Below are 19,308 nucleotides of genomic sequence, written 5' to 3' on the forward strand. Positions count from 1 at the left end.
TATACTTGGAACAACAACAAGAACAAGAAAAACAATCGCACCATATTTTGGCAAGTCCGTGTCACACTAGCACGTTAACAGCCCTCACATACATCACCCAAGCGGCTGGATCGGCTTGCGAGAGCCCATCCACTTCTCCCTTGTGAGATGCATGAGTATGTAGCTCGTGGGGTTCCCGTGGTGTCGAGGGAACGGCGGTGTTGCACGAAGCCTGAAGCTGACCCCATCCCACTGAGGATAGCAGGCGCCAGCAGCCTGAACCCCAAGCGGTTCAGAGGCAGCGCGTCGGAGGAGAAGGAAAACACCGTGAGCGTGCAACACTGTCGCACACTGGTATTGGAAAATAAAGGGACACATGTGTTCTAGATTTGAAGCTTTCGTGACTGCAAGGATTCATATTCTTAGGTTTTTTCGGTAAAGTCACGTAGGTAAAAAAATATATATACGGGGTAGTATCTCTTGGAATTTCTCATTTACTTGATACAGCAAGTGTGCTGTGACGGTTCCACCTGAAGACGGAAGCTTGTGTTGTCTCCGAAACGTCGTGATTTTTTAATTGAATTTTACTTTCATTAATTTTATTTTTTTACCTACGTGACTTTACCGAAAAAACCTAAGAATATGAACACATGTGTAACACGCGCAGTTTCCGTTTGATCCTTCGGCGTGGGAAAGCACAGATAATTAATTAATCAGTAAGGGAACGAACCTGGTGCTGCCAATAATTGCCCCAGTTCTGTGGCCCTAAATTGAGACGCATGGTCAACTCTATTCACGAGTGATTACGCATGAGGTAGGAAACCAGAGCATGCGGAGAAAACCCACGCATGCTAGGCAGGCAACGCTCAATCCACGTACAGATTGAAACAGGTGGATATGACTCCGCTTGCTGTACTGCCATATTCTAGCGAGCCAGGGTATGAGAACCTCAACATCCGTGAGTAGGGAGTTTCACTGTTTTTTTTGCATGGGGCATGAACCCACGGATTGACAACCGCGGGTTTCGGGTTATTAGAGGCTGTCGTGCCTCCGACTGCATTGGCTGGGACAGTGATACGAATAACCTCCCCTATGTATAATGTGATCAGAGGCAGCAGAGCCTTGACAATCGACTGGTTGTGTGCGGAGATTTCTGGTAGGTCTCCAGTTTCTCTACACCGTTGCTCTGTTTGGTGGCGTTCATTTTTTTCTCCCAATTAAAAACAAATTCTTCCTGTTTTTACGTCGTATCCTGCATTTTCGTCAGACACTGTGAGATGTATGACCGTTTAAGTGTCGTATAAATGCAAATCTGATTTGAAGCTTTCGTGACTGCAGGAATTACTCTTTGGTTCTTTCGGTAAAGGCATGTAGAAATAAAATAAATAATAGAATACGACGTTTCCATTGCAACACAAGCAACCGTCATCAGGTATGAATGAATGATAAACAAAGCTAGTAAACTTAGCAATGTAATGCAATGCAACACAGAGAATCGGCATACACAACAGTTAACACTTTACCTGGTTGATTACGTTCTTCAAAAGATTGCTAAATTATGAGGGAGAGACAAACACAGACATGGAGAGAGACACATACACAGAGAGAGACACACAGAGAGAGAGATACACACATGGGAGAGAGACACATACACAGAGAGACAGAGAGAGAGACAAACACAGAGCGAGGGAGACACATGGGAGAGACACATAGAGAGACACACAAGCAGGGAGAGACATACACAGAGACACAGAGAGAGACACACACAGAGACACACAGAGAAACTACGATTCTGTGACGAGGCATTATATAGAGGGGGGTGGGGGGTGCCTCGTCACAGAGTCGTTGTTTCTCTCTGTGTCTTTGTGTGTGTCTCTCTCTCTGTGTCTCTGTGTGTGTCTCTCTCTCTCTATGTGTGTCTCTGTGTGTCTCTCTCTCTGTGTGTCTTTGTGTGTGTCTCTCTCTCTCTGTGTCTCTGTGTGTGTCTCTCTCTCTCTCTGCTTGTGCGTCTCTCTGTGTATGTGTCTCTCTCCCATGTGTGTCTCCCTCGCTCCGTGTGTTTGTCTCTCTATCTGTGTCTCTCTCTCTCTGTGTATGTGTCTCTGTGTGTGTCTCTCTCTGTGTATGTGTCTCTCTCCGTGTCTGTGTTTGTCTCTCTCTCACACTTAAATTCAAATTTAGCAATCTTTGGAAGAACGTAATCAACCAGGTAAAGTATTAACTGTTATGTTAGCCGACTCTGTGTTGCATTACATTACATAAGTTTACTAGCTTTGTTTTCTCATTCATTCATACCTGATGACGGTTGCTTGTGTTGCAATCGAAACGTCGTATTCTATTATTTATTTTCTTTTCTTTCTACGTGACTTTACCGAAAGAACCAAAGAGTAAATCCAAATCATTATCCTTGAGTGACTAAAATATCTATACTGTATATCCAAAAGGTATCATGAAGGATTCAACAAGCCTCATTTTTTTTGTATATAGTAGCCTGATACAATGTTAATTCAAGTACCCCTGTAACAAAAGCTGTTTAAAATTGTACAAAATTGTAGGCGCAAACGGCTAAAAATGCAGCACCAATACATCAAAACATTTCTTCAATTTGTCTATTCAACGATCTTAGTGACTGTTTCCCCGTGAAGGGCAAGTGGAGTCAAGGATGCACAGTAATGAGTGGAAATTAAAAAAAAGAAGGGCAAATAAGAGGAAACGGTTTTAAAAGGAACGGAGCAATGGGAGCCGAAGGTCAGAAAGGATGAGGAGAGGGAGGGAGAGGCTACATGAGGGCCTCGATGCTGCTTGCATGGACGACAGAGGTCGCAACCGGGTACCCGATACCCGTACCCTACCCGATACCCGGCTACCCGTACCCGACCAGGTACGGGTACCCGTTTGCGACCCTGGTGCGGCCGGGTATGGGTAGACCATGAGTCACTGGGGAGTAACCGTTTGTCACTCATTTCCCAACGTCTTGTCTCTTCTCACAATTCAAGTTCCTAGAATCAACCCACCCGCGCCTGCAACATGGCTTCATCCCAGAGGTCGCAATCAGGTACCCGATACCCGTACCCTACCCGTACCCGGCCGGGTACGAGTAGGGTACGGGTACGGCCGGGTACGGGTACCCGTTTGCGACCCTGGTGCGGCCGGGTACGGGTAAGGAATCAAAACCCGTTTGCGACCTCTGATGGACGAGCAGCGTCTGTTTTCACAGAGGGCGGTGGGGATAGGACAGGGGTTCAGAGTGGGAATGGCCATACCGAAGTCACGTGACTTACAGGAGACTTGAGCTGACTTACACACACACATATATATAGATGCACACTATAAAACAAATGTTAGGGGGATTTTGATTTAAAGCTTTCGTGACTGCAGGGATTCATATTCTTGGTTCTTTCGAAATAATAAAAATATAAATATTGTTTTATATTTATATTATTATTTTATTTTCCTTCTACGTGACTTTACCGAAAGAACCAAGAGTATAAATGTTAGGGGGGTTTCGATAGGAAACACAGGTAGAGCTGTGGGTCTTAAAGTTCCAAGAAAACCGAGGACACGGACACCAATTCTGACTTGCACAACAATATCACGGTGAATCAATGCGAGAAATAACTCATACAGACTCTGAGATTGTTTAATAGGTTTTCTTCCTTTACATGCAGGTTTTACATTCATGTATGATTAAATACAGCTCTGTACACCCCGACCCCCACACATTAATACTATACCGTGTTGAGAGAAAAACAATTGACAACACCAGGACCCAGTGACCGGCAAACCCGGAGAGAGGACATTTGGGTCTCCAGATGGACTCTTCGTCTTCCTGTGGCCATGAAGGTGTTTTCAGCTTTGCATACATTTGGACAGCCATTCTGCTCCATAGTTTAAACTATCCCACTGTAATCTACTTCAGCATTCTTGGGAATTTTCAGTGAACTCATGACAAAGTTATCGCATACCATTGGCAAACTAAATAAGAGCAATGAAGTATGTACTTTTATTTTATGCAGGATATTTTAACCTGTGGATTATAGGACTTTCCATAATAAGAGATGTATGTTTTTTAATTTGCAGATGTCAATAACAAAGCTTCAGGCATACACAGGAGTACACACCTAATTAAACAATGTACCTGGTCAGCCATATTTCATCAACAAAGTTTCTGTATATTAATTGTCAGTCATTTCAGTTATGTGACAAGAACATCATGCCTTGCCTTAGAGAAATGGTGAAGTGATAAAATAACGTGTCAAAATGCCAAAAAATTATCAAATTAAGCCAAACAGTACCGATGTTCAAGACCAACTTTCTCATTTCAAAGTAAGAGCTTGAAGAACAATTGTCTGAAACATTAGAATGGCATTACCGTCGTACGTGTGTTTTTGATATTTAAACTATGACACGATACGAATAACCATAATAAAACGTGTTTTTTCTCATTTACTGCACCATTTATGTAACAGGGATGCTGCCGAGGTGAAATGGTTAGCACAATAAACTTCCTGAAGCCGCCGTTTCAAACTCCCGTCGTGGCAGTTGAAACATTTGGAAAGCTTATTAAACCCTCCCACGTGTGTCTATCTAGTAGTATTAACCCTAATAATACTAGGGGTTATCCCCCTTTTTTCTGGCAACAAAACTGAAACTTTCTTACAATAATTCATGTTTGCATTAACCACAATACTTGCAGTCAAAAGGGACGTCCCTTGGTGTGGACCAATCAGTTTCAAGGACAATGCATATATTATCATAGTATGTTTTTTGTTTGCATTTTGACTGCAAGTATTGTGGTTAATGCAGACATGAATCCTCGTAAAAAGGTTTCAGTTTTGCCAGATAAAAGGGGAAAACCCTATTATATTTTGGTACTGGCAAAGGAGGTCTAATGAAGTATTAACTCTTTCCCGTTCCGAGACGTCTGCAAGTTGCAAGGTGGGTGTCCCGTTTACCGCTGATTCTCGGAACGCGCAAGCGGTTAGCGTTAATTTTATTTCGGCATAGCGCCTTTGTTTATAAAGATATTGTACTCACCGCAGAGAACTGTATCGACACGACCACACGCTGTAATAGCTGGCACCAAACTATGCCACGCCCTCCCTCATGGCCTTGTGGAAGCCTCGGCACTGATGACGTTATTTTAGTTTTTCACATACGTCATCAGAACGGAATCGGAAGAAAAACCGATGACATACGCGTACGTACGTCATCGGAATGGGTTAATGGATGCACTGCAGTCAATCGGCAGGTCTCGTGTAGTCTGAACAGCTTAGAAGAGTAGACTAAATACCCTTTAGATGGCCTCTATGGAGTTTCGTATAGTGGAGGCATTTTCATCAGCAGTGGCGTGAGCAGGCAATTGCAGGGCTGATCCGTCACTTTTAAGTTCGTGTGGCTGCAACTGAGTGGGTAACAGTGACTCCTCGACTTACGAACACTCGACTTACGAACTTGTTACGCAATAGATGGCCGTGGTGGCTTCTACATCTGCAGGAGATTATACAACTTTTAAAGCCAATCCCCGTGTTTAGTGTACATGCCGTACAACACGTTTGGAATCGAAAGGAGTAAAGTTGGACTTACGAACAAATCGACTTACGAACAGACATCTGGAACATAACTCGTTCGTAAGTAGAGGAGTCCATGTATATCAACATACTCTTAGGTTTTTTCGGTAAAGTCACGTAGGTAAAAAAAATGATAGAAATAATAATAGAAATAAAATAATAAAGCTGAATTTTTTCAATATTATTTTATTTCTATTACTATGTCAAATTTGTATTATTTATTTATCTATTTTTCCCCCCCTACGTGACTTTACCGAAACAACTTAAAGAGTATGAATCCTTGCAGTCACGAAATCTTCAAATCTAGAAGTATATCAACATGTTGACGAAATGGCTGAAACATATTAACTGGATGGGTTTTCTCCATTGCTGCTTATGGAGACATTGGCACATTTTGGCCAAAATTCAGAAGAAAACATTAACATTCTCTAACAATTAATTTGGTTCTATGTGTACCTGAAATAAAGGGCATACCAACGTTTGTATTTCTACACATGCTAAAAGTAACGCTCTAGTCCATTTAGTCGATCGTTGGATTGTATGCAGTCTACAAGCTTATTTTTTCAAATACGTCACTGGTGAAAAAAATACAGAAATAAAAACCACGTGACAGTTTACATGGTAACGGTTGCACTGTGATGCAATTATTGAATACAAGTAAATGCAATTGTAAACAAAAATGGATATGCTGCAAATCTTGTGATTCTACCCATCTGAATATTTACGATTATGTAGAGAAAACATTACATGTAATTAAAAAGGATGCAATTAATTAAATGTGATCTATAGGTGTAAAAAAAGTAGCTTTTATAAATCGTTTGCCATTATTAACAGTGTATGTGGCATGTACAAAAAATACTTTCAAAGTAAAAAAAACGCAAATTTGATCTTAAGATAAAGGTGAAGTACCTTCTGTGCAAGAGTGTCCGTGAATCGAGGCCCCTGTTCAAGGGCTCTGTCAAGGAGCCTGCATAAAAAGGTTTAATCGGCACAAGCGCACGCACGCTATGCCGAGACATGGGGAACTACAGGGACCCACCAGCACCAGACAGACGGAGAGCTCTCAACAGCAAACGGCACCAGCGTCGAGGTGGGTCACAACGGATTATTGTCCTCAGCAAGTGTTCTTTGTCAAAGAAATACCCAGTGCCAGTGTACATTACTAGAGTTGCCACCTGCCCGCTTTTCTTCTTCTAGGAACGTCCTCTTTATAAAGGACTTCTCCTGTCACAAAGAAATTTGGGGCATCTTCCTGGTTCTTTCGGTAAAGTCACGTAGAACAGGTCTGTCGGAAAGACAGCGTCTTTCAGACGCTGTCTTTCTGACAGACCTGTTCTTCACCTGAGGACGGCTGCTTGCGTTGTGGCCGAAACGTCGTGAGAATTGTATTTTATAAAGTTTTATTTTTATTATTTTATTATTTCCCTTCTACGTGACTTTACCAAAAGAACCAAGAAGATGAATCCCTGCAGTCACGAAAGCTTTAAATCGAAAAAATTGGGGCAGTTGAAAACATTTGGAACATTTATCAAATCCCCCACACCCATCTACAGGTCGCACGCGGTGCCTGGAGTAGAATTTGAGTACTCACACTCTTTGACAAGACGTCTGGCCAGCATGCTTGAAAGCAGAGTAGGCCAAATCACCCGCTATTGGGTATCTACGTGTTCCCGGGACCCGGTTTTTGTCAGCTGCACAAGACAATGCATTTACGTGGGATTCCCCCTCTTACGGTATTGTGAGATATTAATATTCCCATGTTATGCCCCGGTGTATACCTCAGAGGTGGCAACCCTAGTGTGTACTGCAGTGCACATTAAACAGGGGGGAGAAGGGTGAAGCAATACAAAGATGCGTCACAACAGCCATCGCTCGGCCAACGAGTCTCTTACCAAGCCCAGCAAAGGGGTCAAAATGTGTTCCATTGTTTTAGCTAGGGTCGGAACGGCTTTCTCGAATACTTCAAATTGTCCGATGCTTGGGGTGTGACCTATGGGGCACACTGAGTGTATAGTTTTGTAAAGGGGAGTTTGTTTCGCTGCAATTGCGTATGGGACCGCCACGGATCATTCATCATTCAATATGCAACGTCGAGTGAGTGAGGCTGACGCTACCTTCATGCAACAACGTGGGAGTTCACATCAGTGTAACAGCTACATTGTTACATTTCGATTTAAAGCTTTCGTGACTGCAGGGATTCATCTTCTTGGTTTTTTCGGTAAAGTCACGTAGAATGTAAATAATAAAATAATATAAATAAAACATAATAAAAGATTATGTTTCATTTAATAATAAAAATAATTAAATACAATGTTTTATTTTTATTATTTAATTATTTCCATTCTACATGACTTTACCGAAAGAACCAAGAAGAAGCTACATTGTTATTCTTGGTTCTTTCGGTAAAGTCACGTAGAAGGGAAATAATAAAAATATAAAACAATAAAAATTCTCACGACGTTTCGACTGCAACACAAGCAATCATCATCAGGTGTGAAATCCACAGCAAGAAAATTCGAAAAATGTGGATTTCACACCTGATGATGATTGCTTGTGTTGCAGTCGAAACGTCGTGAGAATTTTTATTGTTTTATTTTTGTATTATTTTATTATTTCCCGTCTACCTGACTTTACCGAAAGAACCAAGAATATGAATCCCTGCAGTCACGAAAGCTTTAAATCAAAATAAAAGCTCCATTGTTGTCGCGTAAATGTTTTTTTTACACAAAATCTGATGCTTCATTCGTAAAAAAAAAACGTAGAAGCATTAACACCCACCCCTCTAATAATATATTCACTCTAACCGCTTCCAGGGATCATTAAATATTAAATGCATAGCATTTCAAGGGGGGCCGGGGGGGGGGGGCATCCCGGATGGATTTTGTGAACGTAGCAGCTATCCCATTTTGCCTTGACAATAATTGTTCTCATGGGAAAACTGACGCGGTGGTTTTTAATAGTCCAACAACACGCGATAACGTTTCCTATAGTGTAGGTGGTGGTTCAGCTAATGCAGTGGTCACAGCGTGTCTGGGGAGTGGAAGTTGCTGAATTCCAGGACAATGAGGAGTTATGAGTCGAATCAATCAGTGGCGTGCGCCGGGTCACTAGGGGCCTGCAATAAAATGAAAAATGAAGGAAATAAAATAGCCTTATACTATACTCTTAGCTTCTTTCGGTAAAGTCACGTAGGTAAAAACATAATAATAAAATAATAATAAATGAAAATAATTAAATCATTTATTATTATTTTATTTTTCGATTTAAAGCTTTCGTGACTGCAGTGATTCATCTTCTTGGTTCTTTCAGTAAAGTCACATAGAAGGGAAATAATATTATTTTATTATAATAATTTTTTCACCTACGTGACTTTACGAAAGAACCTAAGAGTATGAATCCTTGCAGTCACGAAAGCTTCAAATCTAGTCTTATACTACTTACCTGTGCCTACATGTTTAAGCCTTATCACCTGCATCCTGGTAAACATGTCAACGTTGACATGTGGTTGGAACCGTTGGACCAACCTTGGCCCGACGTCGTCCCATATTTACTGCGACGCTATTTCATATGTTTTTTACACTCGTCTGTAAAGGCGACTGCTTGTAACTCGCTCCACCTTGACAAACACGTGGGGAGTCATTTTGCACCTTTCCCATGGGCGTGCGGCCCTACACCGTACAAGTGACGTGTTCACACCGCACTTGTTTTGTATCTGTTCTTGGAAACTTATGGTTTTTGGGGCCTGCACTATTATTCTATTTTGATCGTGGGTTCTTCTTGTAAGTTACAGATTTTATTATTGTTTGTGTGATTTTTTTACGCATGTGCTGCGTTAAACTGCGCTTGGTTTGTATGTATGTTGAACGTCTTTCAGCACGGTACGCAGCTTTGCATTAACAGAGCAGATCGGGACGATTTATCGGTTGATGTGTTTTTTTCTTCTTCTGGCCAATAATGGGGAACACCAGCCCGAGACACTTGCCTGCCAGAGCCTTGCTGGGCAACAATCTTGGTTTAACTTATTAACATAAGACACATTTCACACCGCAGCACCTAAGCCTTGAACTTCCTCGTTTCACCAACATACATTCCCACCAGCTGCCACTGGTGGTATCAACGTGGGCATGAACCCGTCGCAAATGTTCCTCGCACAATGTCGAAACCAGCAACGTCATTTTGGGTCTGGTGATTTTTAAACATTCCTTGGGCTCAAGATAATGCGTCCAATGCGATCTATTTTTTCCCATTGACTCGAAACTGAACGAACACACAACAGATAACTTTGCTATAAATACAACCATATTGCTTAGAATCTGGTAAAAATATCATTGTGTATACATACATACATTATATATTTAAGTATTTGTCTTCAAACGGCTAACTACACGGGCTAATACACTAGTTTCTAATGTATACAGTGCAATACAATTAAGTACAGTATAACGTATCTTGCGATTGACCAATACCTTGCCTGGATGACTAAAACAACCACCACTGCCTAAATTAAATTCCGTTGTACACCAAAGATTTGTTTCTGCATTGACCTTTTCTCAGGGACTTTGAATGCTCATTGCATGCCGTGTCAATTGGCCAAAGGTATCGGTCAATCTTCAATGTGTATATACAACACCACTGACATGCCACTGTCATACATGGTGTCTTAAGCCCCCCATGGGCGATATCAGCCGTCTCCCCAGTGAACGTGGAACGTTGGGGTCAACGTGAGACTGCGGTTGGGACTGTTTTGGCCAACGTTGGCTCGACGTTTCCATGTTTGCTGGGTCATTATCTGTGCCAAATAGTATGAGATACAAGCAAAGGGTAGCCGCAGCAGCAGTTGCTGCTGCTTCATATAAAACAGTGGTTTAATTTTTCTCCTGCAAGTCTTTGCAGGATGTCTTCGATGAGCACATCTTTCCGCGGTCGGATTTTGTTTATGACCATGAACCGTTAAGAACATCACGCTGTGAACATGAGTTCGGCTTTACTTAAACTATGACGCTCACTTTGAAATTAACTGAAACAAGTTAGGCGCTTATCCTAAAAGTTACAAACTTAAGGCTTTAAATGTATGCACCCTAAGAGTCATTTTTTTCGCAAAGCAAAACGCTTTGCGCACACCCAAGTATACACCACTTGGCTACACGAGGCTCGGCCACTCGGGGGGTGGGGGCGGGGGGACCCAACGTTGGTCCAACGTTCCATGCTAGCGGGTAGTGGTACGTTCAAGATGTATGACGTGCATTGGCCAAAAGGCCATTTCAGCCTCTCTATCCCGACAAACGCCATTCACATTCTGGTCACCTCGCGTACCAAACATGCCTGCGACGCACACTGCAACCCGCACAGCAGCAATAAGCAGCAGCAGCAGCAACAGCAGCAATGACCTAAAACCCAACAATAGAGAAACAAACCCACTGATGATTGGGTTCTTGCCATATCCCGCGGAGTATTTGACAAGAAGTGGCGCAGATACAACATTTAATTGCGGGGACGGCTGATGCTCCAGTAAACGTGCAACGCCAGAACTGTTCTGTTTGCAGACAGCCAGCTAGTTAGCTAGTTAACTAGTTAATTAGCTAGTTAGTCAGCTAGTTGATTAGTTAGTTAGCTAGTTAACTAGTTAGTTAGCTAGTTAACTAGTTAGTTAGTCAGCTAGTTGATTAGTTAGCTAGTTAACTAGTTAATTAGCTAGTTAGTCAGCTAGTTGATTAGTTAGTTAGCTAGTTAACTAGTTAGTTAGCTAGTTAACTAGTTAGTTAGCGAGTTAACTAGTTAGTTAGCGAGTTAACTAGTTAATTAGCTAGTTAGTCAGCTAGTTGATTAGTTAGTTAGCTAGTTAACTAGTTAGTTAGCGAGTTAACTAGTTAGTTAGCGAGTTAACTAGTTAATTAGCTAGTTAGTCAGCTAGTTGATTAGTTAGTTAGCTAGTTAACTAGTTAGTTAGCGAGTTAACTAGTTAGTTAGCGAGTTAACTAGTTAATTAGCTAGTTAGTCAGCTAGTTGATTAGTTAGTTAGCTAGTTAACTAGTTAGTTAGCGAGTTAACTAGTTAGTTAGCGAGTTAACTAGTTAGTTAGCTAGTTAACTAGTTAATTAGCTAGTTAGTCAGCTAGTTGATTAGTTAGTTAGCTAGTTAACTAGTTAGTTAGCTAGTTGATTAGTTAGTTAGCTAGTTAACTAGTTAGTTAGCTAGTTAGCTAGTTAATTAGCGAGTTAACTAGTTAGTTAGCTAGCAGGCCAGGAAACGTTTTTTGGATGTTTACATGCAGCCAACGCACGGGCGACGTTGGGTTGTAACCTGAATTGCCGAGTGGATTAATCATGCTTCAACTTACAGTATCTTGAAACGTGTTTTTACACGTCGGAAAGTCTTCTTTTGTTCAAGTTTCTTATCTGCTCTCGCTCATGGACCATGACACCGGGGTAGAGAGACACCAGTGTCTGAACACATTTTGACGCAATTATTTCAAAGGAGGCGGAGGGAGGGGATATTTGTTACACACAAACATTGTATGTTTAGGATGGTATAGTATGTATATTTTTCATGGCAATACTGACTGATATATTATTGGAAGTGGTCCGTTAAACAAATAAGGCTGGTTACTACTACTACAACTGTAAATTGTACTTTGAGCTACGCAGCATATCGTTTTACATTTCTGAGTTAAATAGCATCTCTCTACCCCACCCTCCCGTTGTGGTAGAGGGAGATTTACATGTAAAAGCAAAAACATGCACAATTGCACACTCACGCAACTTTGGCTGGCATCATACCACATTAGACAGTGACCGCACTAGGACAAGTAGGCCTCGCGCATACAAGACTTCAAGCACAGGTTATGGTGGAGCAACGAGCCAAGCAGGTATAGGATGTTCAAGTCTTTGCAGCGATATATATGGATATTTTATGGTTGCCTCTGTGAAATGTGATGCGAGGCAAACAACCTGTGGAGTGTAAATAAAAGTCGATAAGTTTTGTAAATGATGGAAAGGTGAATTTTCTCTCAGCAGATAACGACAACTCCCCCCCCCCCCACCGTTCCCCTCCAGCCTTCCCCATGCAGACTCCTTACATTCATCGTGAGCAGAATACAGCAGTGTCTTCTGAAAGTATAGCATGAGTAAAAAAGAAACGTCGAGCGAAATACAGGAGTTGAATCCACATTCAAAAAGTGCAATGTGACTTTTACAATCTAACTTATGACTGCAATAATAATAGTCCGTTTCTAAACATGAAAGGCAATGATAACTCCTCTGCATCTTGACTTGCCATGTGTGTGGTATTTCCTTTTTGGTTGAAAATATTTTGGTGCTTTGGGGTAAAGAAGACGAATCACGATAACCTTCCACATAGACAAGCAGGTGATTCGATGGCGATGCTCAGACTTCAAGATTGAGTCTCGCGAAGGAACGCAGAGACAACGTGACACACGAAAGGTCATTCACCACGACGGAGAGTACCGTTAACAACTTCGTGTCGAATGGACGCCTACAGTCACCCTTAGGTGGCATCAGCAGACGTGGACAGCACACTCCCACAACAACAACAACAACAGGGACATGTTCCATTCTGAAGAAAGAAAAAAAAAGGAACCAACAACAATAAACATTTATATGAATGTTCACTGTCTCACAGCAAGGCAACTATCATGCATATATAGTGTTGATTGAGTTTTCAATTAAGCCTTCTGATGAATACAATGTCCGAAGATGCTAACTCTTTAAGTCCCATTACACTAAAGTAGGAATAGAAAGCTGGCATGCAATGTCATCTATTTTTTTTGACACGCTTCGTACGCGGCAGAATTTGTCTCCCTAAGCCGAGCGCACATGCAAATTTCAATTTCGCCCTGTGTGTCGACGGCGACGAAACGAGATCCTGTGCACAGAGTCCGTGCTGCTGGTGGCCTTCTGACACGACACTCCCATCCCAGAGGGACCAATGCGCGCAGAGTCGTGGTTGAAACTGACAAAGATCGGCTTCAAAGGAAACGCTGTCGCCAACATGCTGTAAACACTGCAAGACATTCCCACATCTCGTTTAAGTGCAAGTGTGTTAATTTGAAACAAAGTGAAGGACACCCGTTAGCCGTTTCGGTTTTGTCCACATCGATTGTCATCCTTTACCATAGAACTCCGGACTCGGTAAGGTGTGTTGTGTGTTATTGCCACGCACACGTCGCCAGCTTTGAGACGCACTCAAGTGGCGTTGCCCCTCCGAGCGAATTTAGCTTTTTTTTTTCTGGGGATGCTGCAGAATGCGTTTGTGTGCACAGGCTCTGTGTGCCGACACTTGCATCGACATCAACAGCGAGTTGCAATGTGTACTGGACTTACGAGCTAACGCCGTAGGAATACCCCCGGGTATGATTCCTCATGCAACTGTGCCTCGACCCGCAAGAGAAATCTAGCATCATCGGTGGTTTATGCCACTTCAAAAAAGACATGTGCATTCCATTCCTGTGTTAACGTAAGAGCTGGGAGTATGACGTTTGATACATGGTTGGGCATTGTTTCTCTAACCTGCGTGACTACGTACTGATAAGAAGTGGTACACCCGCATTGTATTGTGATGCCCCTGAAACTACAAGATGAATTATCAGCATGTTACCAATCATTGCACGTCGAACACCAATGGACTTGATGAGGTTTCGGGTCATAATGGAAACGGATCAGTTCGAGCTCGGACGATCCATGCTGCGTGAGCTCGTGTCATAGCATAACGCCACCTCAGTGCGCATGTTCTCTCTCTCCGATAGTTTGTAAGTTGATTTAAAAACATCGTCTTGTGCAACATGAAGCAATTGCAAAAGCTCCCCGTGTTCAACTTCCTAAGCAGCAGCAGCAGACAAAAGCAAACAGCGTTGGTCAATCAGTTTCACGTTATGACATTTGTACACCTCATTTGATCCTTCTGCCTTCATGCATTTTTTTGTTTCTTCTGCTCTCCATTCACTCCCAGTCCGTGCCATTGGTGATGGAGGTTGATTTGGTGATGATAGCTGGTAGGCAACTGAAATCAAGATGGAACATCCAGGTTGTCCATCGGTGACAAAATGATGTTGCTCGGAAGGTAGTTCTTGAAGCAGAGGTCTTATTTCTCGGGTGTTTTGATGGACGCAGATGCACCCCGTGGATCATTCAGCAGCGATGCTCTCTGGACACCTTCACATGACGAGACCTTTTCAAAGATCGGGTTGAGAAAGGAATCTCCAGAACACCGGCCGGAGACTTTTATCTCCTCAAGGCGGGCACAGAGGCTGGGATGCCTGGGGAGCTCATATGGTAACCGGGCAGTGCAGGGTTCGAGTCTCCAGCATGACGCTGATGATAAGGAACACAAAGTAAAGCAGGAACATGGAGAATCCCAGCAGCTTGTTCATGTGCCAGCGGCACGCGGCGATGGTGAGGATCACGAAGAGGAGCATGAGGAAGAGCAGCACGATAGCGCAGAAGAGGCCATTGCTGCTCACCTGCACCGGTGCAAAGCCCTTCACCAGCGAGAACATGAGCCAGGGCATTGGCAGCCTGCGCACCACGTGGCCCAAACACACCGCCACCACCACCAGTATGAGCACAACGGACGATGGGGACGATACCCAATGTAATGACTGACAATACCGTAATTAACACGTAGGCTCTCACGAGCAATATTATACATAATATTGGGTTAGATCGCGTAGACATAAATGTGCCGTTAAACCCGCCACCACCCGACACAGCCAATTAGTAAGGTTTGTCACAGAAACGAAACATGCCAAGTTGTTACTAGTATGGATGCATTTATGGTCTTCTGGACAAAGGCAACATTTTTGCAACTTGAGGACTGCTGACAATGTGCGATGCGGAAGTTATAGGATGCTTACAAGTATAGTTTAAACGATGCATTCATTTTGAAAAAATAGATGATACCCTGATATTTAGATCATAAGAGCCTGACATGGTCAGATTTATATATGTCCAGTAAAGTAGCTCTTTGCTGACTGAAATCGATTGATGGAACACTGAAAATCCGGGTCTGTGACAACAGCATGTTCTCTGCCTGCCTGTAGTATTTACCTCTGATGCCTAATATGGTTCATAAAAGCCGAAGGGCAGCAGTCTTTAATATTTGTGCAGCTATATCTCTGCGTTTGTGCGGTGTACACATAGTTGAACAGAAATCCATACGTGGCATTGAATTTGCAACTCCCTTCGACTATTTCTCAATACGCATTATTTCTATCTTCCCAATCCGTTATATTATTTCAAATGAACATGCAAAAGGGGGCTCCGACCCTATGAAAATGTATTAACTTATACATGAGAGCACCTAGGAAAACTTGGTGTTGTATATTGTTGTAACACCGCAGCACCCCATGTCAGAGAACAACCCCAAGATGATGACATGACATCACTTGTTCTAAAGACACTTCAAAAGGCCTATTTATCCACATTTGGGGACACACCTCATAACATTCTGAATGTAATTTTCATCACGTGTCAATTGAAGTCTGAGAGATGTAATTTAGTAACATTAAGTGAAAAATGTGATGTTATGTTTTTTTTCAGCAAAAACTTCGTGACTAGGCTGAGCCCATAATCCCACGACACTTCAGAACCAAAAATTATTAACAGTAACAGCTCAGATTTAAATCCAAAGCACCAAACAAACTTGTTCACTACATTTTGAAGTAACAAAAAGACCAAAACTAATTACCATATCATCAAGCTGGAAACATAACTTCAGCATCTTAGGCAAATTTTCACAGTATTTAGTAAATAATACTGGGTAGGTTTTTTCAGTTGTGCTCTGTAGCTCTCTTCCATGGGTTTACGGGTTACTCCACGTGTTTTTCATCACCATGTCCGACGTTTCGCTCCACATGCCGGCTTCTTGTTCAGTTCCAAGTGTGTGAAGAACAATGTTGTACATTGTGCTGAACAACACGCGATACAATCACAAAACCCATCGTAGAGGGTTTAATGAAGGCGGTGATATGTTTTGATGAAAGTGGCAATGCGGTGTGATACTCTCTCACCCCACGGTGATGTCAAAGATGTTGCTGCCCACAGAGCTGGAGACGGCCATGTCGCCCAGTCCCTTGCGAGCGACGATGACGCTGGTGATGAGGTCAGGGATGGAGGTGCCCGCCGCCAGGATCGTCAGCCCCATGATCTCCTCCGTGATGCCAATGGTCTCCCCAACCTGCGCTCGTAACGGGGGCGTTCACGGCATCAGTCGGAGGCACACGGCATCATGCTCTGCCTCGGTCACTCCCACCGCCAAGGTATGGTTTTAAGATGCCAAACTCTGCTTCGTAGGATACAGCCGACACTGCAATGTCCATAATGCGTAATGTTGAAACATCATTGGTTATTGTCACCTCTTAGCCACTCGGTCACCTTGAAGCGAAGGAAGTTTGCGACGTTACGCATGGCGTCACAACGTTGTATGGAAAGGTAAAGGCACAAGAGCTACATTGTGGTTTCATGGCGTTCATGAGTGCGTGACATCAGCTGGGTCCACTGGAGAGGTTTGTAAGCAGATGACTCGAACATGTTGTTCCAAACAAATGTCTTGTTTTAAAGTGAAACCTGCACTGACACAAACCTGGAACTTTACCATTCGGTATGGAATGATCACAATTTAATGATTGTGATTCCATGCAATTCTCTCTCTGTCTCATTTTGTATTGTTTCTAATTTGCTCTTTCTTTGTACAGCTCTCCTTCACCCCATTCATCTAAATTTAAGATTAACATGTGATTTGCATAAGTAGTAAATCATCTGTTCTTAAACGCATGATTCCATTGCATGTATTATGAGCAAAATAATCAATTTAAGTCGAAATTGATGAGCCTATGGCATTCATAATAAGAATGCCTACTTGTGCAGACAATGAGGAATTTATATTCTGGCAGCCAGCAAATAAATAAATAAATAAAGCTTTATGTCACTAAATAAATGCGTAATATAATAATTTGCAGCTCGCAAGATCTCAGAAAACCGACAAATTATTGTTTGGCCGTGAACTTGGAGACGTGGAAGATCTAGCACTCGTGGTTGCTGTGAAGTCACCTGGTGAGCCCACCACACCATGAGGTAGGAGAAAATGGCGATCCAAAGGATGGAGCCGAAGAAGGTGACCATGAAGAACCTTTTGGAGCGCTGGCAGGAATAGAATGACAGACGTAGAGTCATCTCACTCGCTCCGGGACACAATGTAGTACATTAATTTTCAGTCACTCATCTGATTATTCTTCATCTATTTCACTCGATCTATTGGCCTTTTGGGTAAGAAGCCATGACAGCCACATCAGTTAGACACTGATATATTTCAATGCTATAAACGGGGGGTGGCCAAACCACATTGAGAGCCACACACGGCTCCCGGGTCATATGGGCCTCTGAAGAAAAAGAATATGCAGCTTATATTTTACTTCTCATTAAAAAAAATGCGGAAGTGGCAGCGGCCTGGAACAGTCGCTTCTGGCAGCGGAGTCAGACCTGAGCACTCATGGTGGGACTGCTCTCTCGCATATGTCTAAGTTCAATACTTCACAACTGACCAGTTTGAGCCAACTGGCCGTGTCATCACCCCGCTCCTCCAATTAGCACGGTTGGCTACATACGACGCGAAAGAAGTTCAGCATACATACATACTAAACTATGAAACTAAACTATTTTTCTTTATTTTACCAGGTAAGGCCCACTGAGCAATACAGCTCTTTTTTCAGAAGCGACCTGGCCATAAATGATAGCTTAACGAAGTGGCTCACCACGTGGACATTTAAAACAGCCAAATACAACACTTTAAACGCATGTTTCTAAATATGGAGGGGAAAACCGGAGGACCCGGAGACAAATCCATGCAACCATGAGGAGTACATGCAAACTCCAAATATACAGGTGTCGGGATCGAACCCACAACCTACTATATACCAGGCGAGGTAATTAACATCTTGCCACCGTAGCGTCTTGTACAGCTCTTGACGATACGAATGTTTTAGTTTGTGGCTCGTGGGGCCACCCGCGCCATGCTGCATCCATTCGAATCGTTCGTTGTGAATGAGGGAAACGTACGTGATTGCGGACGTCAGGCAGGGTGATCCAGAGAGGCAGGACCAGCGGCAGTAAGAAGACATAAGAGATTTGCTTCTTGGTCGATTCCGGCCACCGCATGCTCAAGGGCTTCTCCTCCTCCTCTTCCTTCTCGTCACTCGCGTCATCGACCGACTGTTGTCAGAGAAAAGCAGCGGTCAGTGCTGTGAAGCGAGTCATGGCAGACCGACAATCATGTAGATATGTATGTTGAACTTCTTTCGCATCGTAAGTAGCCAAGAGGGCTAACCAGAGGTGCGGGGAAGGATAAACTAAATACCAAAAGCAGTTGTAAAGACAGTTTTCAATCTAAAGTAGGATGACGAGATGTCAACTGGTATGCAGGAGGTCATGGGTTCAATCTCGACCCTGATGCCTGTTGTATATTTGGAGATTTCATGTTTTCCCCGTGATCACATGGATTTTTCTCCAGGTCCTCTGGTTTTTTCCTCCACATTTAAAAGGATGTGTTTAGAGTATTTGGCTGCTATAAATTTCCACATGATAAGCCACTTCGTTGAGCTATCATTTGTGGCCAGGTAGATTCTAAAACATATCTACATGTATATAGTTCAGCAGGACTTATCTGGTAAAATAAGAAGTCTAGTTTTAGTTTAGGATGCAATGTTTTGAGTGATATGTTATTTCATAATTGACAAAGGATGGGACTTTTA

At 42.7% G+C, this 19,308-nt stretch overlaps 1 protein-coding gene across 1 annotated transcript in view; it reads right to left on the reverse strand.

The window, feature by feature from the left end:
- Window positions 1–11,539: 11,539 nt before the first annotated feature.
- The window catches only part of LOC133343623 (sodium/potassium/calcium exchanger 2-like), a 50,238-nt gene continuing 42,469 nt past the window's right edge, over window positions 11,540–19,308 (reverse strand). Inside the window, exons 8-11 of the mRNA XM_061553314.1 lie at window positions 18,617–18,769; window positions 17,612–17,701; window positions 16,573–16,739; window positions 11,540–15,079 (exon numbers count right to left, since the gene is read on the reverse strand). Coding sequence (XP_061409298.1) covers window positions 14,830–15,079; window positions 16,573–16,739; window positions 17,612–17,701; window positions 18,617–18,769 — 660 coding nt within the window. The 3' untranslated portion in view covers window positions 11,540–14,829. The remainder of the gene's footprint in view (window positions 15,080–16,572; window positions 16,740–17,611; window positions 17,702–18,616; window positions 18,770–19,308) is intronic.

Source organism: Lethenteron reissneri, chromosome 18, assembly GCF_015708825.2.
Source record: "Lethenteron reissneri isolate LAM-NWPU_2019-01 chromosome 18, ASM1570882v1, whole genome shotgun sequence".
NCBI classification, from domain to species: domain Eukaryota; kingdom Metazoa; phylum Chordata; class Hyperoartia; order Petromyzontiformes; family Petromyzontidae; genus Lethenteron; species Lethenteron reissneri.